Source organism: Paramisgurnus dabryanus, chromosome 17 (genome assembly GCF_030506205.2).
Source record: "Paramisgurnus dabryanus chromosome 17, PD_genome_1.1, whole genome shotgun sequence".
NCBI lineage: Eukaryota > Metazoa > Chordata > Actinopteri > Cypriniformes > Cobitidae > Paramisgurnus > Paramisgurnus dabryanus.
Genome location: NC_133353.1, coordinates 25,597,019 through 25,615,085, shown reverse-complemented (window position 1 = coordinate 25,615,085; position 18,067 = coordinate 25,597,019). Strand labels below are relative to the sequence as shown.

At 36.5% G+C, this 18,067-nt stretch overlaps 1 protein-coding gene across 4 annotated transcripts; it reads right to left on the bottom strand.

Moving 5' to 3' along the window:
- Window positions 1–165: 165 nt before the first annotated feature.
- Window positions 166–17,381, bottom strand: asxl2 (ASXL transcriptional regulator 2). 4 transcript variants are annotated; one of them, XM_065288510.2, is made up of 12 exons: window positions 17,194–17,381; window positions 13,465–13,547; window positions 12,258–12,366; window positions 11,372–11,510; window positions 9,565–9,683; window positions 8,606–8,732; window positions 7,235–7,375; window positions 6,995–7,155; window positions 6,820–6,916; window positions 6,583–6,688; window positions 5,846–6,479; window positions 166–4,429 (listed from the first exon to the last, which is right to left on the bottom strand). In XM_065288510.2, exons 1-12 carry the CDS (start codon window positions 17,248–17,250, stop codon window positions 2,591–2,593), a joined length of 3,612 nt encoding a protein of 1,203 aa, XP_065144582.1. In that variant the 5' UTR covers window positions 17,251–17,381; the 3' UTR covers window positions 166–2,590. The 4 variants fall into 4 exon arrangements, with proteins under 4 accessions (XP_065144582.1, XP_073668564.1, XP_065144583.1 ...); XM_073812463.1 differs by having other exon boundaries at window positions 8,618–8,732; XM_065288511.2 differs by having other exon boundaries at window positions 8,627–8,732.
- Between the last annotated feature and the right edge of the window lie 686 nt (window positions 17,382–18,067).

Here is an 18,067-nt window from a genome sequence, read left to right as displayed (position 1 = left end):
CGTCACGATGGGGAAAATAATGACAATCGCTACTTTGGTTTCATTGTGACTTTAATGAGAAGATCTCCTAATAGTAAAAAAATACTTTTGTTGACGGTGGTTACCAAAGTTATAATGAAATATACATGATATATCAGATAATATCTAATAAAAGGTATTTGATAAACACACCACATAACAACTTATTTTGTTTTGCTGTCTTTATTTATACAGTTTCTTGATAAAATACACTTTGTTTACAAGTGCTTATTACAATTACTATTTTACATTCACCTTTATTTTACATAAAATATCTGACTTCTTTTAACACAGTGGAAGCCATTCCTAACTCAAAGTTTTCCCGTTGACTCTTGATAAATAACTGTTTTATTGATTCTGAAACATCAAGACCTCCTGCATTAATAATCACATGATTTTGAAGGAATATACTGAAACATGAATTAAAAATGTAACTTTTGTAAAATATCACAGGCATATAAAGTTGGTGGTAGAATGGAAAGTCATGCATTGCAACTCTCAAGAGTTACTTGTTTATAGCTCTGACAATTTGCAACATGTCAAAGAATTCTGAGTTAATCTAAGCATCAGCTTTGGGACTAAAAATTAAATCACTTCTAAGGCCTGCTGTATTGTACAACAGAGGTATCACAGTTATAGTCTAGTGAGTCTCTTGTATATTTAAATGTGGCATATAAATACATATGTAAATGAAAGCAACAGTTTATAAGAACCAACTGACGAAGTAAACAAACTCTATCCCACCCAGAAACATTTAGCACAACCCAAACACCAAGCAAATTTAAGTTTTATTCATACAACACAAACACCTGATGGAACTTTTCTTTATGTCATTTAAGTGATCTGTAAATGACACATACACAAAAAGTGAGCGCAAATTAATGCATCGCAGGCAGAATAACAGAAAGACCAAAAGACTCAAGGGGTCAGACTATCACAATGGGCCCAGTACAAAACTGTAAAAAAGTCAATGTACACCTTAGACAAACATGTACATAACAAAATGGGACATCCAATATAAAGATATAGCAAATACCCTGTTTCTTAAATGTTTTGTAAATAGACTTTTATTAAAATATATTACTTAAAATATATTACTTTGTTTAACTAGACAGACATTACAAACAAATTCTGATTATCTAGTCCCCGTACATTGACTTTGGTATATTACCAAGCAAATTTTATCTAAAATCTTTAACATTTCTTGCCTGGAAGGCAAATGATTGAACCAAAGATGACTGATTCAAAGATGCAACAACTAGTTTGTTAGATTACCTGTATCAAAATGTACCTGTTTAGCAGGATTGTTTCAGGACAGTACACAACATTTAATTTTGAAACATGATTAAAAGTATTTGTGTTTTAACAATTACAAATAAAAACCCTTCGAGTAAGGTAGACAATCAGATATGTTTAGGCAAGATACAGAAAAGCTTTTTAAAATTGATTTTTAGTAGAATCGCAAAGAAAGTCATTATTTACAATATAAAACATTCATATTTTCCTTCTCAAAAGGTTTTACTTCATTGCTCACATAGTTTTTCAGCATTATTTTTTCCTCTGATTCTGATTTAAAGACTAAAGTTATATGGACTACTATCTACTATTCCATTTAGAGGCAATGTCACTTGTGTGACGTAAACAACTTACATGATTAGACAAAGGCTATTGAAATGATTAAGACCTGGTTTTGCTCCTGAGAGGGTAAGATTATAAGTGCTTCAACTCTACTTATCTTTAACAATTGCCATTTTCGAACATATAGATAATCGGCAAATAAGTCCTTTTTCCAAACATAAATAGTGCAACCCTAATAAATCTATTTAGGATACAAGGGACAATAATGCTCTTTGAGATTTATAAAGAACAAGACTAACTGTATAAATACTCTAAAATGTACAAATTATTGCCATTGTCAATTATCAATATAAATCTGTTTTTATATCCCCCCCACAAAAAACCCTCATATGTAAGAGAAGTGCTAGCCTGTTAATTTACTCGACAAAACTCCCTTCTGTTCTTTAAATAATGTTTTTTTTTAACAGTACCATATATAAGCCTAGGTTAATATATTCACAGTAATTCTGCGAAGTAACTGGTATCTCAGTTTTGCGGTTCAAAGGCTAAACCTTACCAACAAACGGCTTTGCATGATAAGCAAAACTTAAACATTGATGTTGCCTGTTTCAGCATGCTAGTGTGAATTGATTGTAAAAGATAATTTCCAAAAACATATGGGGTAATAATGATTTTTACATCTACAAAAATAGTAGTAAATCGATTTTCATTTCTAAAACTTTGTTACAAAAATATAACAAAAAGAACGAGCCTTAATAATATTGCCAGTATTCAAGGAGTTTTCAGTCTAAAACAAGGTGCTCACCAAGAGAGGGGAAGAATGAATCGGAGTTGCACAGATTTCATACCATGCTAAACATGTACGTGTGCAAGAAAAACAAGAAGTACAAACAGCACAATAGCCACATGAATAGCTTACCAAAGCAACAGTCACTGTTATCCTCATTGTAATTGCTTTTTGAATGATCACAGTTGATGGTAATCCTCATAACCATTATCGTACCACCAAACATGAGACACATAGTTTGGATGGGCCAATGCAATCATCGTGACAGAATGCGCCACATCCCTTGCACACAATCATGGCCTTTAGCCGACAGTAGCACTTTGATTGTACGTCCTCCATCCCAGAGGTTTCTATGAAGGCTTGCTCAGGTGAGGTATCACCCTGGTTGCTCTGATCCAGTAGGTGACCAGCAGGTATGGCAGTGACAGTAACGGAAAAAGACATCATGCTTCCACCAGCCGCGCTGCTGTCGCCACTGCAGGACACAGCAGTTGGAGAGGTTGGAGTGTCGGCTATGCTGTTATTCAGTGTGTGTGGAACGGTCATGCTGATGGTTCCACCATACTGTGGGCCAATAACAAGTTCTTGGCCATTTTGTGTTTTTTGAGTCGTGAATGTGTGTTGGTGACTGTCAGCTAATTTATATGGCTCTGTGTTACCCTGTATACTACTGCAGCTATCAAGCTGCTTTCTTGAGCAAGTTTCTTTGGTTCGAGTAGAAGTGCTTACTTTGTTGGATAAACAGCTTGATGACGGAGATTCAGATTTTACACTGGAACAGGTTTGTGGTGCTACACCCTCAAAATATCCCTGCGGTTCAACTTTGACACTTGGAGAATTCAAGTGTCCTCCAGATGAGGTTTGGGACATTCCTTTCACACTCTCATCTTCAATTTTCTCTTTTTTTAAGTTAACAAGGACTGTGTTATTGACTTGATGTGGCCTTTTGCTGCTTTCAGACCCTCTACCATAAGTGGAAACATTAAGGAGGTAGTGTCCCGTCATTGCTGGCTTAGCCATCCTCTTTCGCCCAAAGATGCCTAGATGAATACTCATCTGGTCCTGGTTGCCCTCAGGGGGTCCTAACTGAACAGACTGAAATTGGGAGAGTTGATGGCTTGAACCAGTTTGTTTCTGCTCACATTTGGGCCTTAGTGGCTGAAGGATCTGGTCCTGGGCGGTTTTGAACAGTTTGTCCACACTTACTGGAGATCTGAGTTGTATTATGGACTGACCAGAAGTAACCTGGTGCCCAAATTTGATTGCATCTTCTGGGTTTCTAGGAATCTCCTTTTTTAACCCAGCTGTTGAGGTACAAATCTTCTCTTTATCTCTGGAAGAAATTGACACAGATTGAACCTCCATCTTGGCTAGTGGCTTTGGAAGGATCTTTTCCAAAGGAACCTCTTTACCCTGAAGAAGCTGGGTGACTAGAGGGTTATTTGCTGGAATTGAAGAGCTAGGCTTGGTCATTGACATAGATGTTTGATGTGCTCTCTGGTTTTGTGCAATTGCGTTTGAGACAGTCATGTTTTCTGCCTGACTAGAAGATGCTACTATATTTCCAGCACTATACTGTTCCTTTACTGCTGGATTCAATGTACACTGTGTAATCTGGGACCCCAGCAAAGATCGATTTTCTTTTGTAGAAGCCTGGTTGGCACATAGGCCTTGAGTAAAACCAACATCTAAGTGTCCAGAGGAACCTGAGGAAGGAGGCGTTTGTGAGGGAGTATCTGGGGCAGGAGATCCAGAGCTCTGTTTCATTGGTGAGACAGACTGACTTCTGCTGCTTGCTGGTGAAAACTCTTCTGATAGGGATCGAACTGGGGAGGGTGTGGAGGTACTGGCACTTCCACTTGATGACCCAGCTGCTGCTGCGGCAGCACGCTGTGCCCGCGCTAACTGAGCTTTTGCCTTGATGTCAGCAAGAGTCCGTGCCCCAGTACGACCAGGTCGAATGCAAGGTGGTGTCAAGGGGATAGGAGTCCTAGGGGATGTCTGCTCAAAAGATGCAGGAGCTGAGAGAATTCGTGACACTGGTATCTGCAAATATTTAGAGAGTGTTTCGGTGTTATTATCAAAGTACCACTGTAGTAAACTTTCAGTTAAACCCAATTAATTACGTTGCAGTAAACTAGCCATCATAATGCTAGGATGTAATGGGTGGCTGCCAAGACATGCTATGATAAAGTGTTCTGTGTGGTTGCTAGGGGGTACTAGCGTATATATTGCTAACGTTATAAAGACGGTGTGTGCAAGGTTTCTGTGCACGACAAATTTTAAGATGACGAATACGTAATAACACGATCATTTCGAAATGACTTCAGTGTGCAAAGACCAAAGGAATAGTTCACTGTCATAACAAAATTTCCTGATAATTTACTCACCCCATGCCATCAAAATGTTTATGTCTTTCTTTATTCAGTCGAAAAGAACTTAAGTTTTTTGAGGAACACATTTCAGGATTTTTCCTCATAAACTGGACTTCAATGGAGCTCAACGGTATTGCAGCTTCAAATGGCTCTTAACGATCCCAACAGAGACATAAGGGTCGTATCTAGCGAGACAATCACCATTTTTGCAAAAAAAAAAGTACTTTTTAACCACAATTTCACGTCTTGCACTGGGATGTGCCTTTACATATTATGTAATCACCTCGAAAGGTCATGGATGACGAGTGCAGAACCACCACTACTATGTTTACAAGTGAGGAAAAAGAGGACTGTTCATAAGGTGTTGTATGTGGAATGACACAAATTAACTTCTTTGTGCAAGTTTATTGTTTAAAAGGGTCGGAACGTTTGCATAACTTGGATGTGACATGCGTGACCTTTCGACGTGATTACGTAATACGTAAAGTCGCAGATGCCCAGAGCTAGTGCAAGACGAGAAATTGTAGTTATAAGTACATTTTTTTCTTTTTATGGTGAAAATGATGATCATTTTGCTAGATAAGACCTTTATGCCTCAGTTGAGACATTTGAAGCTGCATTTAAACTGCAAGTTGGACAATACCACCGAAGTCCGTTGAAGTCAACTATATGGAGAAAAATCCTGGAATGTTTTCCTCAAAAAAAAAAAAAATCTTATTGAGGAAACAAAGAAAGAAATAAACATCTTGGATGACATGGAGGTGAGAAAATTATCAGGAATTTTTTTAAACGAATCCTTTAAAGGCGGTTTTTTGATTTTTGTAAAACACTTTGGAAAAGGGAGTCGGACCGAGTATCAAAACACACTTGTAGCCAATCAGCAGTAAGTATTTTTTCCACATTTCATGATCCAGTAGGCTGTTAAGTAGCACATCTTACATGTTGCACAACATCCACAGTACAAAGGGTTCGAGATGGGTTTGTTCTAATCTCTACTCAAATCTGAGCAATGATAATACTTAGCAATATTTAGTTGCCTTAGCAACCATCACTGATGAAAAATCTAAGAAATAAATATAAAACTTACTTTGAGTGGAGGTACTCTCTGTTCTATGGTTTCCTTAGCTGTCACTGGGGGTGAAACTTCTGGTGGAGTGACCCGAGGCTTTTTCTCTGTTCCAGGTTCTGTATCCTGTTCAATGGAGAGTTTCCTCTTCAGATGTTCAGATGCGACGGCAGGAATTGGAGATCCAGGTTTGTTCCTCTCTATTATTGTCTGTCCAACCTCAGCCACAGGGCCTTCATCTTTAGTAATAGGTGTATCATTTTCATTTAAACAGGTGTCCAATGCTTCTATAGGAGTTTCTGGAGTCTTACATCTGATGTCATTCTCCAGTGGTTTTTCACTGTGTGGTGTGGGCTCTGCTGCTTTCGGAATGGGAGATTTTGCAATCACTTCTTCCATTGCTTCCTTTCTGTCTGGGGTTGATTGTACTTGCTCTAAAGTTGAATGTTTTACTGGCTCCTCAGGACAGAAATGTGTTACTGCTGGTTTGACATCTCTGGACCTCAACTCCATCCGGCTGACCTCCGCCACAGGGCTTTGTTTCTGTGACTCTTTCACAATCTCTGGCTTTTCTGATGGGACTGTGCTTTTAGTTGGTTCAGGAACGTCTTCAGCCTCTATCAGCTCTTTGGATTCTTCAATACTCAATCCAGATCTAGAACAACAAGCAGGTTGAGACAGAACATATTAAATGAATGATTACAACAAAAAAAGTAGATGCTAACTGATTTTATTCCCCAGTGTGGTGGCTGGCGTACTTTTCACCGTAGTAGCTCTCAAAGAAATGTTCTTTCCAAGCCTCCACCTTTTTTTCCTTCTCAATTTCTTGTCGTATTCTCAATCTCAGCTCAGGTGTAAAATCACCTGAGATTACAAAACAGTTTGCATAAGTTGCATATTGCAGTTTACGTATTAAAAGTCATTAGCATTAATGTTGTTTTAGCAAGCAAAAAACAGTACAATTGTATTAATAATAAGCCAAGACATTAACTGACCCTCCGCCAGTCTTTCCTTCCAGGATTGTGCTGCAGATGTGAAGAACTCATTGTTCAAAGCTGAACTAGTCACCTTCAATGCTCCATCCATACTAGCCTGAAAGAAAAATAACCCAAATTCAGCTTAACTTAACAAACATGTTCAACAACGTAGGGATGGTCTGTATTTCGCTACCTGCTGGTCAACCTCTGGGAGCATCTTAAGAAGCTTTTGTTGACAATCTGTAGGTAACATTGAGAACGTGTGCTTATTGATCAATGCTCGCAGGTTGGTGTTGACAAGGATAGAGTCTGGTGTTTCAACGTCTATCTCACACTTCGCACGCCTCAGTTGTCCTGAAAATCAAAGATGGTGTTACAAATTACATAATTTTATGTGCTAACACAAATGACTTTGATAAGTAATAAAACTCACTGGCGCTGAGTCGACTGGAACGCTGAGAAACCTTTCGGGCACCAGCTGTGTGGCACGCATCTGTTTTGATAGAGGACGATGAGCTGGAGGTAGAATTCTGTGGACTAGCAGGGCAACGCTCGGCCTGTTTGAGCTCCCAGGCTGCAGGACATTTAAAATCTAACTTATTTACAAATTTTAACCACACTTAGATATCAACTGTATGTATTCTACATTTTGTACAGCAGGGGTCTCAATCCTGCACCTTGAGGGCCACTGTCCGGTTTAGCCACAAGCCTAATCTAAACCCCCTTCCTAAACATTTCAAATAATCCTTAACACTTTGATTGGCTTAACATGTCTTTCAACTTATAAAACATGGGTACAATCCCAGGAAAAATGAAGTGTATTCAGGGTTTATTTGTTATCACTCTAAGTTGCTCATCCAAAGTGTCCGCCAAAACGTGCTTTCGTTTTGTGGCGACAGTCAAACGTCATTTTATGAGGTCACACACAACACAACACTGGCAGCTGATTTAAAAATGTAACTATAGGTTGTAATTAGCTGCTTGACCCATATTTATTATTTTAGAGGACAGGTTCATTTAGCTGAATCAGGTTCAGGGTCCTTATTTATAAAGAGTGCATACACACAAACGGGGCAGGAAACTTGCATACGCCAATTCCCACGCAAAGGTTGCGATCTATAAAAAACAAACTTGACAGGAGAATGGGCTTGCAGGGTGGGATCTGAGGATGATTCATGTATGCACACTTCCAGGGGGAATATTGCTTTGTTTTATAAGTCTTAATATTTTTTGGCGTATACCATTTTCGGCTTTTGTGCATAAGTAGAGTTTTAGTAAGGATCCTATGCACAGTTTTATAAATGAGACCCCTGGGCCTTACCCAAATTCTACAAAATAGCATCCCTTCAGAAGCCAAAAGAGAGCACCAGTCAAAAGTTTGTATACATCTATGATTCCCATGATCTGAAAGATCTCCTGGCTTTCTATGGCCATTTTGCAACTTGTTATCTTCATGTGGTCAATACTTATTCCCTGTGTCATTTCACTTTATTTATTATGACTCAACTTGTACACTTAAATTTTCTTGGCTTGATGGCTACATCTGGTGGAAATTTTGTGTCAATATCCCACTTAGGAATCCCCTTTCTGATAAAAATGCTGATGTGTCAAATACTTTAATCCCCGTTGTATTTCATACTTCGAACATTGTTATTTAATGAAAAGGTGCATTCAAACTTTTGACTGGTAACATGCATGCCTTTTTGTTTCACACATGACCCCCCTATGAAGAAAAAGTATTATTACATCCAAACAGCTATCATTTTTCAAGTTATCAAACAATGTATTGTGAAATCATACAAACGGCATAAAATACTGAATGTACGGGATTTGGAGGTGGATGTGTCAGCCTTGAGGATCAGCCGTGGACTTGAGGTGGTGGGAATTCCACACTGCCTTCGCTGATTCCTCTGCTGCTGTTGTTTGAGTGCCTGCAAAAAAAGAAGAATTCCCATAAATCCACGTAACATGACACAGGTTACCATGACAAAAACAGAGGACCTGTAACTCAAGGTTAGTGGTTAATATCATAGTAGGACTATGTGATGGTATATAGTACCATGCTAAACAGTATATATATCAGGGTAGTAAACTGTACTGTACATGTGGACAAGACTGCTTCATTGTTTTTGCACATGACAACAAAAACGAAATGTGAGCATGCAAACGATTGGTTTCTATACATCTTAGATAAAGTTTTCTGTAAGGGGGAGAGGCACAAGGTGAAGTTGCAAGCAATGACGCAACTTCCCACAATAAAACTAATTTAACTGTGCGATAACAGTTGTGAGGTGTATTTAGTTGGAACAATCAATTTTTTATGTGTTTCTATTTAATATGCTTACTTTTTTCGTTAATTTTAATGCTTTTTAAGACTTTTTGTTTTATATGTCATACATAGTGAAACTTGTTATCTGTTCATTTGGTATGATTAAATGTGACCCTGTCTATGAAACACAGACTAAAGTCTCAATTTAATTATGAGATTTGAAGCATCAAAGTTTAGTTTCAATAATTTTTTATTTTATTTTCAATCTTTGACATGGCCTTAGTCAGTATTAAGGTTATATTTTCACAGAATGTTCATTACATTGCATATTTTATGTAGAAAACCGTAAATCTAAATGACTTTAGCTGGGTTTTCACGTCTAATTAAAGTAGATTATCTAAAAGAAAACATTATCATGGTATAAAATACAAAAAAATTAGTTTAAAATCACAATCTACCCTCAATTCAGTAATGGCAGGTGTAAATGGCAGCACCTGTTTAAGGGCCTTCTTGCTGTGTTTCTGTGATGGGGACATGAGTTTGCTGCTAGAGACTGATGGAGATGCGCAGCGCGACTGCGGAGATGACGGCTGAGACTGTAGTTTTGATGGCACTGGGGATCATAGGAAAACAATGTAGTAAGTGCATATCTGTACATCATGCACATGAATTACCCACATATGAATATGCATGCAAACTTAACTTCACTTTTTCATGACCAATTAAATTAATTTCAATACAAATTACATTTAATAAATTTTTACAACAGACATCAATAAGCAACAAAACATACAATGACCAGAATTTCATTATAAACTTCTACAGAAGATTATACTATGCTTACAACAAACATGAACTTCTATTCAACCACAATGTTTTTTACTCTATTACAACAATAGAACAATAGAATTTGAAGTATGTGATCAAACTGTTTGTTACACTTTTTGGAAATACATTTTATGAATTGTTACATTTTGGTTAAAGTGCTTGAATGACTTTTATTCAAGCACTTTAACCAAAATGTAACAATTCATAAAATGTATTTCCAAAAAGTGTAACAAACATTTTGATCACATACTTCAAATCTATCAAACCAAATACTTCAAATCAAATAAACCAACAATGCTCATGAATAATATGCTGCCACTGCAATTATTATAATTTCCTGGTATTTGCAGAGTTTGTTTCTTCCTCTTTGACCAACAATCCTTCCATTTTCAACATTAACAGATAAAAAATGTTACTTACAGTATTTGGTTCTGCATGAATTCACAATGCTCAAGTGCATTTTTTATAAATACTTATATGAACATTTCTGCAAGAAGGCTTGATGTAAAGCCTGTGTTTGGCTAGATAGCGTCGTACTTCTCTCAAATGAGGAAGTAGAATCATAGTATGCAAAGAAAAACAACCAAGCAGAATTTCCTGTGTTTTGCATTCAGAGGATAATTTGACTTGAAAGGGGAGGAGCTAAGCTAAGATATGATGTCATTTACACGTTTGAGACTACATACTGTATCCCTTGCAATGGCATGAACATTTTTATATAACTGAATTGTCTTTAAATCTAAAAAAAAAATAAAAAAATCCTGCATTAATATTAGTGGTAGACCAATATTGGGTAAAACCAACAGATAGCTGATGTTTAGCTTAGCAATTTTATATTCTCTGATTGGACAATAACAGTCAGAAGTTGTTTTAAAATCTACTGACAGCCCTGTCAATTTTCACCTTACTCTTTTTATTGGCATTGACCATTAAAACTCACAACAAGTGATTACGAATTAGGGTAAAATATCAACATACAATACATTTTATAAGCTTTTTGATCACTGGTGAAACTTTGGATGAAACATTATTTCAATTATCATATAAAAGGCAAAACTATAACAGCACTAGATTTCAACATCTAATTTGACTTGTTTTAATTTAGCGAGGCTTTCTGACCCACTAATTAAATTTGCAGTATGTATTTTTTTGTAATATTTTTATGTAACCGTAAATACATAACTAAAGCATGTTTCAGTGCAAAAATACTAACGTCTTTGCAATATTTATATGCAGAGACAACCGAGTCAACTCATTTGTAGACTGATTCTCCCAAATAACGTTATTGCACTATAAAAAAAACAACAACAATGGTGTACATTTATGGCAGAGTTATCCGTCTGTCGAACCAAATAAAGAAGGGAAGTGAGTTCGTCCTGTTCTTAAAGTATATAAAGTTTTATTGCAACATCATTTGGTGCTGATAAATTACACACTTCACTAGTTTAATTAACCATTAAACATTTTTTTTACCTCTCCTTGTCCACCTTCCTCTGCGTCCATCTTTGCTGTTGGTGCTGTTATTTTCTGTACATGGGGTATCAGACATGTTGTCGCTGCTGTCGTCTGAGGCCTCTTCTGACAGTTCCTTCACCACATCTGCAGTGTCTTTCTGCTCACACGCGAACACAAACCACATACATTAGTGTCCAGACACACCAAAACGGCAGATGCTTATTTAAAAACCCATTTAAAAATCACATTACTGCTTATGTAAATTACATCAAAGGATTGGTGTGTTAAATATAACATGAGAACATGTACAGCATAAATACTGTATGTAAATATTGTATGGTTATTTTACTTTTTTAAATTATAAAGACTTCCATTTCATTACAAGAGAAGTATATTATTTACAAGTATAAATTTGATTTAAACAGATTAAACACATTAAACTGAATGCACATCAGAAAACCCACATCAGTTTATTTGGCAGACACTTATTTCCAACATGAAAGTTTAACAAATACACTTTAATAGAATTAAGTATTACAGTAAATCTGACACACAAAACTATTCCTTTCTTAGCTATAGCACTTGTATTTAGGTTCCCCTACACTTGCTATGACAGTGGTTCCCAAAACTGGGGTGCAAGAGGAGGTGCCCGAGGGGCCCCAGTTTTATGGCAATTTTATAAAATACATTATTTTATCATAAATTCTGTGTAATCAAACCTCAGAAAAATATAGCTACCAGTCAACAGCACTACATCGTATCATTTAATATGCTTTGTTTAAATCAAACATTCAATTTGAGATTGTGTCATGACTTTTCTTTGGGGGGGCACGAAGAGATGCACCCTAAACAAAGGCAATGCAATTGTGGTTTGAAAAGCTTTAAATACTGTATGTCTACCAACCTTCAGTGTATAGACTCCCATTCGACCAGGGACTTTGTAGAAGATCCCTTCGTCTCCACGTGAGTTTGTATGAAGCATGGCATTGAGACAGGCAAGAGGGGAAGTCCCACTAAACAATAAAAATCAGCAAATTTAATTACATTCACAATCTTCAAACGTATTTGTTCAACTACATGAAAACATTTTAAAATAAAGAAAGAATACTGAAACAATGTTCCATGTTAAATGTATGAAATGTGGCTAGTAATCAATATTAATGTAATAACTATGTCATTTCAAATATTTCACCTATTAATAATTAGAGAAAAAGATTAAATGTAGCCAAACCTGCATGCATTTAATTTAGTTATTTGAATACCATGTAAAAAAAAATGAAATGTCAAATACAAAAAAATCAACCCAGAAGTCATTGAAATTGGTTTGACAAAATATCAAACCTGTGTCTGTGAGTGTCCTAAGTTTTGACCAATCAGAAAATCATCTGTGTTCAAGTTTGCTAAATTTGGACTGGATTTTAAGTCCAAATTTGGATGTGTGTTACTTTAACTTTGTATTTGTGTATCTTTTGCACGATACATAGTATTGACATTCTTTTAATACACTTTATAAAATTTTAATGACTTTCAAGATAAATATAAATGCAAAGTAGATGTCCAATACAACAGACAATAATATTCCTTCAAGTTTCCATGCAAGTTTTATAATGTCTGTTCTGTTTCATAGTAAGCAATTTATTAGTAATGCAGACCTAAATAAAGAAGTAATCATAACAAAAAACACTACCAAAAAGACAAAAAGGAATTACATACATTAAGTATATAATTAAATAGCAAAACGGCCAACAGCACAACCATCAACTAGCTAGTTAAGAGGACAAGCACTATGGTAAAAGCCACAGCCACTAGGTCCTCACTATTGGGGTTTATATTGGAGTCCCTTGCATGCTGTGTCAACAAATGACAGGTTAATAACATGCACAGGGATTGGATTTTAGTTAGTTAGAGAAAAGGGGAAAACTACGGTACAATCTTACCTTCTGGATGACAACAGAGAAAAGAAACAAAAAGAGATTTGATAATTAGATGTGTGGTATGCTGACGGTGTTGTTCAATACCATTGTTACCTAAGCTGGAGGCAAGAAACTAAGAAATTGTTTTTTTTTATATGACAAAGGGCATCGGGAAAGACATGTGGAGGGTGAACTCACCTTATCTCCTTAAGTCTTTCTTTCTGAATCACTTGTAAGATCTCTTTATGACTCATCGGTGTGTTGGGGTATTTCTCAAGCACCTGGGAACAATGATATGGGCACAAGTGAACAACATAGCCGTGACTCACATTATAGCAGTGACCCAAAGAAAGGACAAGTGTGGATTGATTTGATCGGATGATCTGCCCAATGATTTGACACCCTACAATGAAAAAAATCCATCCACTCCTCGCTTTTTAATCCCCATTAAACAAGAACAGTCTTGCGGTTTCAAAACTGACATACTGTTTTGATTTGCTTGTTAATGTGATGTCACACTAACAAAGCTCACAGCCACTAACTGACTGGTTAACATTACAAGAATGCAGCTAAAGATCCTACTGTCCCAGACTGTATTTACAGAAATGAAATCTATTTTAACCGAAAGCAGCAGTTCATTTGCATTTAAAGGTACATACATGGCAACAGCACTTTTTTGCTCTTGCCGCAATAGGGGCATTATAGACATGCTATAACAAATTATCTTGTGGGGTATTTTCATAGTTCCCACACATTAGTTAACTTCAAAATTAAGAACCTTTCAAGGACTTTCAAGGTCCAATACCCTCAAATTCAAGGACTAAATGTGGGGACACATTTCAAGTGAGAGCAAGGTTACATTGTGTTATCTTTTAATATACATTGTTACAGTTCCCTTTCGCTTTGGGGACACCTCCAAGGGGTAAAGGCTTCTGAATGTGTATATCAAATTCAACCAATGGTGAGGCTCAACAGCAAAGACAGGGTGACACGGGAGCCAGGAAGTATATTGCTATCTGAAAAATTGCCGAAAATGGCATTACAGGGACGCAGGAAGTATGGCAACAAGAGAGACGCAGCGTCTCGTTCCCTTCTTAGGGAACAACAGTTACATGCATAACCCGAGACGTTTTCATGTGTCAAACACAACTATGCAAAAAAGCATTTTGGTATGAATCAACATGCACATACAGAAGATATAAGCATTCAAAGCGAACAGTTTAGCACGTGTGCTTAAAATGCTGGAAATTTTATGATATTATCCTACACTACACAGGAAATAATATGGATTTTTTTTCCAGAAAACTTTTTGCATAAAATAGATTCAAGCACTTTCAATGACCTGTATCTATGTATGTATATTTTCAAAAAGCTCCCAGGGCCTTGAATTTTCTCCAAGGACCCGTGGGAACCCTGTATTTTGACAGTTGGGACAGACACAGAAAAGTATACTCGGCCCTTAAGACTTATACTACATCTTGTAAAAATAGGCATAATATTGACGCTTTAAAATAGGGTTTGATGGGTGTTGTCCAAATCCAAAACGTCTTAATAGTCTAAAAATCAAGATTTATTTTCATTCTGCAAATGTATTGTTTTTTTCTTGATTTGGAGTGTAATATGACCTGGACATTTCTTGTCATCCAAGTGGAAGATTCACCTATTTTAATTATTTTTGGTCACTCTGTTCTTGCATCATAAAAGTTTCTAAATTACATGTTACAACACGCAGCGAGACATTTCGTTTTCATTGTTGTGTCTTGAGAGTCTGAGAAATGCAGACAAAATCTAGACATTCCAGGAAATCTTAGCTTTGAGCCACTTATAAAGTCAGCTGCTGGATCAAGGCCTAAAAGCTGCTCCTTTCCTGCTGTGTCAGGGTTCTGAGAGGTCTTACTTCATTTAGATAATGCTGAATTATTACTTTTTGTTAAAATATATTTAGTAATCAATTGATCATCAACCTTTTGGCTGGAAAGTCTTTTTGCCTTCAACATTTAAGAAGGCCTTAAAAAGTATTGTATTTGAACATTTGCAGACACACTTACAAACAGCCACACTCATTTTTAATGGGTATGATGTCACTGACTATGCACAGGCAGAGAAAGCACAGCTGTGGTTTATCACATTATTATGGATATATTCCATTAATAATTAGAAAGTGTGTCATACTTTCCACTGTAATTGAACTTGAGGTCAATCCTCAAGAGGTGGGTGGACAAACAAAAATTCTGGCAAACTCCAAGCACTGATTATACAAGAATGGGCTGCCATCAGTCAGGATGTGGCCCAGAAGTTGATTGACAGCCTGCCAGGGCGAATTGCAGAGGTCTTATATTGACTGTTTGCATAAACAATGTAAGTGTCAATAAAAGCCTTTGAGGCATATGAAATGCTTGTAATTATACTTCAGTATACCATAGTAACATCTGACAAAAAGATCTAAAAACACTGAAAGAGCAGACTTGTCTGCCACAGCTGTATGCATGTTGTCTTCTCAAGCATCAGTTAATATTTGAACCTTTTGTGTATTTAAATTTTTTGTGTATGAGTGTAATTGTCCTCAGTATTAAAAGATAAATCTCAACATCATACAGTCACGACTCACAACTGGAATAGGGGGCAAGTATGCAGACAATGGAAAAACACAGATTACTAAGAATCAACTGTGTAAGTTGTAACAGGTTTCTGAGTACATTCTTGCGAACATCTTGTAAATAATATGCTTATTCAGTACTAAAAAAAATGCAATTTTTATGATCAATCTTTTATTTTAAAAATTAATTTTATAATTAACCCAATTTTTTATAGAAATCAGACAAAAGTTATTATATTTGTAAAATGTTTTTGTTTTTATTTTAAAATGAAAAGTTATTATTATATGTAACTATTGCCGCAGGTGTATGGATGCACAAAGTGGACAAGTGGACCTTTACAATGCTATGTTGTCTAACATTTTGTAATTTATTACAGAATTAATTTCAATTACGTTTTTGATATAGTCTACTTTATTGTTTTACTAGTTGATTTTATTTTATTTTACTTATTGATATGTTTAATCATTCTTTAACATGTTAATATACATAAAAGATGCCAAGCTAATATAAAATATGTAATAATTAGATATTAAAATTTAGGCTATTAATAGAATGTGCTTTGGCGGGCAAATAACAGACTCCGTGCAGGTAAACCACAGCTCTTTCATGTTTAAAAAACACCACAAGACTAACTAAGTTACTTGTTGTTTTCACCCATGACAGGTGCATAGCATAATATATAATGGATATATTTGGCTTCATTTAGAAAAACCCAGTGCTATAATGTCAACGTGTGTTGTTGCATACTATAAACTGCCCGGTGCGTCTACAACTGCACCCTCGGAGTTCAATATATCACGATATGATAGGAGTGTTAACGACGACAAATAGTAAACACACTCCGCCATAAGCTATCACAACATCGTTATCCACCGACTCGACGGGTTTAACCATGCTATGGATGTGCGTTTTTGAACCACAAAACAATTAAAATGCAGTTATATTAAAGTGTCATGGGTAGGACAACGAAAATCGTGTGTTTTGTTGGTTTAGGTGAGCTAAGCTAACAGGCTAAGCTGCGAAGTGTCACTCACTATACGCGCGCTAAGCTGCCTCGCGCAAGCTAGCGGCTGGGAAGACAAACATACGCTCCTATAAATCTCTACCCGGATCAAAAGTTGTTAAATAAGACGTTATTATAAAAACATATTTTATTTGTTCGTTATGTAACCGAAAGCACTCTTGTATCTCTAACCGAAACCAGGCCCAGAAATGCATACGCAATACTTCGCCTACAACAGCGGGTCATGAACTCATAAACACAGTTGTACAAGTGGGAGCACACGGCAAAAACAAGCCAAACAAACGCTCGAGAAGTGCACAGTTTTACCGTTTTGGCGGCCTCTGCCCACGTCCTGCCCTTTTTCTTCTTCTGTCTTTCCCTCATGCCTGCGGTCGCTTGCAAAAAATCCAGCAGTTTTGAAAGGGCGCTGTTGAAACTGTTGATGTTGCTTTAGTTACCGTGCGAGAGCTGCCATCTCTGCCATATTGGGTTTTTACTGTAAGACACATATCATGTGACCCTCTGGGAAACGTCATCTTACTGTACTGTGACAGTTCAGGGGAAAGCACCTACCTCAGGCTACACTCACGCCAATTGTAACAACATTTCAGGTTAGAAACAGACACACACGCTTAAACAAGTGGTTAATGCTGATACATTTATAATGAATGACACATTTAAGACATTTAGCAGTTGCTAAATAGACAAAATTGTATTTATAGTCGAATGGTAAGAATGCAATATGCACCAACTCATATATATATAATCTTGAAACCTAACATATCATTTATTTTTCAGCGATATATAAAAGTTTTACAAGTTTAGGGTCACTAGTCGTTCTTTAATTATTTCTTCCACTCTTAGAGTATGCAAACATTTAACACCTTAAGATAAAATGATTTTTAAGATCACGAGAAACACAGTGAAGTAAACTTTTGAACTGTAGTGTACTTTATATTGTAGCCCTTTATCAGTAGTTTACATTGTAAGTCACATTAGCTTTGGGGCTCCAGAAAGTTGATCACAAGTTTAAATCAGGCCAAAGGGCAAACATTGTTTTTACTAGATCAATAGACAGACATACTTAAATATTAATGCTTGCCCTTTTGCCTAATTTAAACTTGTGATCAACTTTCCAGACCTAAAAGCTATAAAGTGTGTTGCAATCTACAATCATGTGGGCTACAAAGCTTCCTATCTA